This window comes from Meleagris gallopavo, chromosome 2 (assembly GCF_000146605.3).
Source record: "Meleagris gallopavo isolate NT-WF06-2002-E0010 breed Aviagen turkey brand Nicholas breeding stock chromosome 2, Turkey_5.1, whole genome shotgun sequence".
NCBI classification, from domain to species: Eukaryota; Metazoa; Chordata; class Aves; order Galliformes; family Phasianidae; genus Meleagris; species Meleagris gallopavo.
Genome location: NC_015012.2, coordinates 36,181,319 through 36,187,348, shown reverse-complemented (window position 1 = coordinate 36,187,348; position 6,030 = coordinate 36,181,319). Strand labels below are relative to the sequence as shown.

The 6,030-nt window shown below is 33.7% G+C and overlaps 1 protein-coding gene across 1 annotated transcript in view; it reads left to right on the top strand.

Moving 5' to 3' along the window:
* Positions 1–6,030, top strand: part of RYR2 (ryanodine receptor 2) — a 347,696-nt gene that overhangs the window by 235,970 nt on the left and 105,696 nt on the right. The window contains 4 exon segments of the mRNA XM_031552189.1: positions 608–828; positions 1,971–2,061; positions 4,170–4,310; positions 5,091–5,254. Coding sequence (XP_031408049.1) covers positions 608–828; positions 1,971–2,061; positions 4,170–4,310; positions 5,091–5,254 — 617 coding nt within the window.

Here is a 6,030-nt window from a genome sequence, read left to right as displayed (position 1 = left end):
TCACTTCTCCTAAAAATAGCTTTCTATATTTTTGCAAGCCTTTTTTCCCTCTATTTTTTCTTAGTTGGCTTGGTACAGAAAGATCAAATTTAGAAAGCTTATATGAGGGCTAAGACATGAAAATTGATTTCTCTGTCTGATCTTTAATTTAAACTTTCGTTTTAATAATTATATTTTTATTTAAGAATGGGTGAGGATCAGTTCCTTGCTTTGATTTTACTGGGTTTTTTAAATGCTAACTTTGCTGGTATTATCTGATCTCAGAATGTTTTTGTAAGCCACTGTGTGACATTCCTTAATGTAAATTTGAAAAATGTTTTGTTTTTGAAATGCTGTCTTCAGTTCACAATTTCATTATTTTGATCATGCTTTCATTCATACAACCATAAAAAAGTGCCATCTGTGAGAAGACGACAGAAAGAGAAAGAAACTAAACATTCAGTATCCAGTGGGTTTCAAATCTGTATTTGTGCTTTAAATATTTCCCCTTTTAATGGCTAAAAAACAAAACAAACAACAACAACAGAATGACAACAACAGCAACAAAAACCTTTAATTTCTGGCAAGATTGACAAAACAAAACTTAATTATTTTCTTTGTTTTGTAGGCTGCTTTAAGTGCTACAGATATGGCTTTAGCTCTGAATCGATACCTTTGCACAGCAGTCTTGCCTCTGTTGACCAGATGCGCTCCTCTTTTTGCTGGCACAGAGCACCATGCTTCTCTTATTGATTCCTTACTACATACTGTGTACAGACTTTCAAAGGGCTGCTCTCTTACCAAAGCTCAGCGAGATTCCATTGAGGAGTGTTTACTTTCTATCTGTGGGTAAGAACGTATTATTGTCTGTAGAGGAATGTGATAAAGTGACCTCCATATAACATGGGAACACAGAACTGTGCCATCAGTAGCAAAATTAAGAATTTCTGCTGAATGATAAACATTTTAAAAATAATGGTTGTATTCTGCTTGCTACTTTATTAATTGCTTATATGTCTCTGGTTATCTTGCTTTACTGACAATGTTTTGGCATGGAGGATGTATTGCAAAAAACAAAGCTCTGGAAATGCTGAACTGTGTATTCAATGAAGTACAGTTTGAATTTTCTCAGCCTTACAGGCTGGCAATGTGGTTTATGTTCAGTAGACCATACAGTTCGATGAAGATATTTATGTATGTCGTGTTACATTTGAAATCCTACTCAGTGATCGGTATAGTCATACTTCATCAGTGACATTTGATGGAGGATTTTCATCTTCTGTCTACAAGTTTCAAAAACATTTAGTTACAATCACAGGTTTTTGTAGGCTTACAAGATCAGTGTAATGCACTGTTGAATGTAATCCTTAATGACAGCAAATCACCAGAGCTCTTTTAAACGCTTTACTGTAATTATTTTTTTATTAATAATACGTGAATTTATTCAGAAGTGGCATACAATTCAAAACTAAGAGGGAAGAACAAAAGTACCATACAAAAATTTGTTATATTTCATACTGATTGTTCCCTATTTTTCTGGAATGATTCAATGTCTTTGTCATTCTGAAATATGTATTGTATCTATTTCCTCCATTCCTCCAGTTAGCACCCACTACTGTGTGTCTGATTTAATACATCTTAAGAATTAGTGCTCTTATGCCATTGTTAGTTAATAAGATATTTTTCAGTACCTTTGAGGTATCTTGTAAGAAATTCAAATTATAGTCTCTGCTTGTGGACAGAGTGACCATAATATATAGTGTGAGAATTCAGATTTTTTTTTCCTGACTTATTACAACTCTGTCTACAGGTCAGATGTTTTACTGTGCTTTTTTAAAGGTTTTGATTATGACATTCTGAGAAATTTTTCTTTGATATGTGCTTCATTGCTTTCTTTTTGGACACGATTGTTCAATGCTGCAAGCAAAATCCCATTACTTAATGAATCTGCAACTGTGGTGATACATGCTGTTGAAATTGTCTGCTTTTAGGCAGTTGAGACCTTCTATGATGCAGCATTTGCTGAGAAGATTAGTATTTGATGTTCCCCTGTTAAATGAACATGCAAAGATGCCTCTTAAGGTAATTGTATACTTTAATCTTCAGTAGTATTCTTCTCTTGTAAGAAAGCTAGTCTGATTTGCATCCATCTTTGCATCCATCCTTGTAGAGTTATGAAGTCCATATCTAATACATCTAATGTTTATAAGTCCTTTCCCTCTGTCCCCCACGTTTGTTTTTTTGGTTGTTGTTGTTTTGTTTTTGTTTTTCCCCCAAGACCATATGGAAACAGAATAGAAACATCTTTGAGTGAAAAAAAAATGATGTAGAAGTATATGTAACTGATAATTTGCTTTTACCTTTCGACATCTGTATTGTTTTTTTTTTTTTCCTCTTGGAATACAGACTCTTTTTCTGTGGTTTGTGCTTGGAAATCTAAGCAATATGTTTTTAATTAATCTTTCCTTTTGTTTTCAGCCCTCACCAGTTTTAACCTAAATTTTCATTCTGATTAATTGTGCACAAGAAAAAATGTTTGTTTGTTTGTTTCCTTTACAAAATGGCAAACTCTTTAAAGGTTTTTCAGATTTCATTGCTGGTTGTAAGAAATAAATAATTTACTGCCTGTCATATTGGTGCTTTTCAGCAGCCCTTTTCAATGCTTTATCACCAGCAATTTGAGTGAGATGTGATGTTGTTTCTTATTCACTGTTTCTTTTCAGTTCAAAAGCCACATATCAGGATTAATTGTATTATATATCTGTTTTGTTTGCCATAATACTCTTTAGAATTGTGCAGGATTTTACTATGCCAGTTTATGAATGTCAATGGGTGCAATTTTTTCCACCCACATGGAGGAATTTAGTTCCACACCTTTACTTCACATACAATTCCATGTCAGACACCATTTTGTCAGACTGCCCCTCTGCTGTCATCTCTTGCACAGCAACAAAATGTAGCAGAATATTGGTGGGAATGTTCAACTTCTACTGCATTACCACCACTATCTACCTCTTATTTCATGAACTGACATAATAAAATAGGAGGCATTACTTTCAGAGTATCCCTCATACAAATTGGTTGTATGTATTGTTTTCTGATTGATGTCAAGTTTAGTAAAATTTCACAGTATTGAGTGTATATTATTGATTATCAGGAAGTCCTATTTTTGTACTTCAAGGGCATGATTGTTTATTTAATACCAGTCTTTATTTCTACAAACTATATTATGAATGTCTGCACTTTTCTATGTTGTCATTTGTTTTCACTAGAAAAAAAAAGAGAGCTTAGCAGAGACATAATATTTTGCCGTCATGCTTTGCAAATTGATGTTGAAATTGTTTTTTTAAATTTTTTTTCTCTTTTTTTTCTTCCTGAGGACCTGTTAAAATTAACATTGAATTAAAATTCTAGCTAACTTCTTCATAAAGAGCACCCTGTGCCTTAGGAAAAGCTTTGTTTATCCACAGATTAATTTAGGTTAGTCTAGGTTTCATACTTCAGTAATATCAGACATTAATTATCATTTGGGATTGCCTTTCATGACAGATGTCCAACTAATTTTTTCTCAACTTGTTTGTGACTCAGGGACATAGACGATCCATTAAATGTAAAATCTGTGTTGTTTTGGTTTGACAAATACCTGCTAGAAGGTCCTTGCACCATTTGATGTCTTAATAATCTGGAATTTTGTAACAATTAACGAGAAACCTGCATGTAATGAATGACAGAGAATAAAGCTCACTGCCAATTTTAAGAAAAGGCAGGAGAGTAGGCTGGTAGCAGATTTTTACAGCTCACAGAAGAGATGAGTCACATCTGTTGAATATCTTTCAGACATGTAAAGAGTAACTGGGAGCTAGATTGTATCATGATTCTGTTATCTCATCCACCCTGCAGCAGTTTTTGGGATAGCAGAATGCTGATGGGGGTGAATTCTGGTAGGGTTCTTGGGGTGGTAGGAAATATGATGCTCTGTAGAGCGTGTTTTTTGCATATGCCACTAATGTTAAAAGTAAAAACTGTTTTTCTTATGTTTTTGTCCACAAACAATTTAAATAGTAAGTGAATATCATTGCTTCTTTGTAAAAGTTAAAATTCTTATGGCAGTGCCTGTAGATGTTGAGTGCCAGAACTGGAGAATATCAGAAGTTATATTTTATTTGCTTTCAAAATATGTTCTGTTTTAGTTGCTGACAAATCATTATGAAAGATGCTGGAAGTATTATTGTTTACCAGGTGGATGGGGTAACTTTGGTGCTGCCTCAGAAGAAGAACTTCATTTATCCAGAAAGTTGTTCTGGGGTATTTTTGATGCTTTGTCTCAAAAGGTAATTCATTTTACTATCCATCTACCACTAATAAAAAAATGTATAAATTCTTTTCTGTAATCTGTAACTTTTACCTATCTTTTATTAACCCAGTGTTATCCATCTTAGAGTTAATAATGCATAGTGGAAACATAGACATTAGTAGAATTTTAGTCTTCTAGTTTAAATCTTCCTGTTACATATTCAGATAGGTATACCTATTTGTCTACTCATTAAAAATAAATCTAAAAAAATCTATATCTAACATGGTAATCTTGAAGTATATCTATATAAGTCAACATTTCAGAGCCCTAAAAGCAAACTCAAGAGTCTGAAGATAGCTGAAAGCTGCACTTTTCTGCCAGAGTTGCTGTCCCTCCAAATAAACTTTACAGAGAAGGATCTGCAGGTGCTGGTCAACAGTATGCACAATATGAGCCAGCAGTGTGCTCTGTCAATAGGACAAACTGCATTTTGGGGGTGCATTAAACAAAGCATAGCTAGCTGGTCAAAAGAGGTGATTCTCCTGCTCATTTAGCAATGGTGCAGCTTCATTTTGAATGCTATGCACCATTTTGGTCTCCACAGTATAAAATGGATATTAAGGTACATGCTGTACATGCTACCAGCTGTAGTTCCATAATTTGTTTTGGGCAGTCAGTTGCCTTTATTTTCAGAAAAATTCAATTTCGCAATAAAAAAGCCATTCTATGGCTGCTTGGTTTCACATATATCAGTTTTAGCAATGATGATGATTGCTTCCTTTGACTATTCATTTTATATCCTTTGTGTGGTCTACAGAAGTATGAACAAGAACTGTTCAAACTGGCTTTGCCTTGTTTGAGTGCAGTTGCAGGGGCATTACCTCCAGATTATATGGAATCAAATTATGTCAATATGATGGAAAAACAATCTTCAATGGATTCAGATGGAAACTTCAATCCCCAACCTGTTGATACTTCAAAGTAAGAAATTATTTTGTTGTAACTACTTTTTTTCCATGAGCATATGAAGAAAGGAGTCCACTGTTGGTAAGATGTGAAATTAGTCGTGACTCTTCTGAATTCTCATTGTCTAGGTAAAATGTAGACCTTGAATTTTATATTTATTTTATTTTTAAAATAATAATAAATAATAATAAATTTCCATTTACATTACTAATCTGTTGGGAAACCTAACAGATTTTTAATGCATCTTCAGTCTGAAAATAGAGCTCTCCAGTTACCTTTGTACATCTGCTGCTGACAGCTGAGCATGGTTTTAGGAACTGGAAGCTCTACGTCATCCCTGCCATTATGAACGTGTGCTAAGATACTAATTCTATTGCCTGGGAATAGCCATGTACCTACAGAAAATGATAATGATCATAAGTTCGTATCATCTCTTTTTTACTTTGAATAATGGGGAAATAAATAGGAAGGCAGATCTTCATTCTCTCCCGACTGTCAGATTCTGCCCTTTTAAGTTCATACAAAGAATAGGTATTGGAAAGAGATTTTTTGTCCTAATTTTTTTTACCACAGCTGGGACCGTGTTTTCCTTTGTATAAAATAGCCTTACAGTGGTATGGTTGTTCAGTGTAACTCAAAAAATACTATTTGTAGGAAATTTACTTCAATTGCCTTTGTGGACTTTCTTCCAGTATAGACTGGAGTGTAGGAATCACATTTGTCACCACTGAAATTCATCTATGATGTGTTTTATATATATATATATATATATATATATATATATATATAAT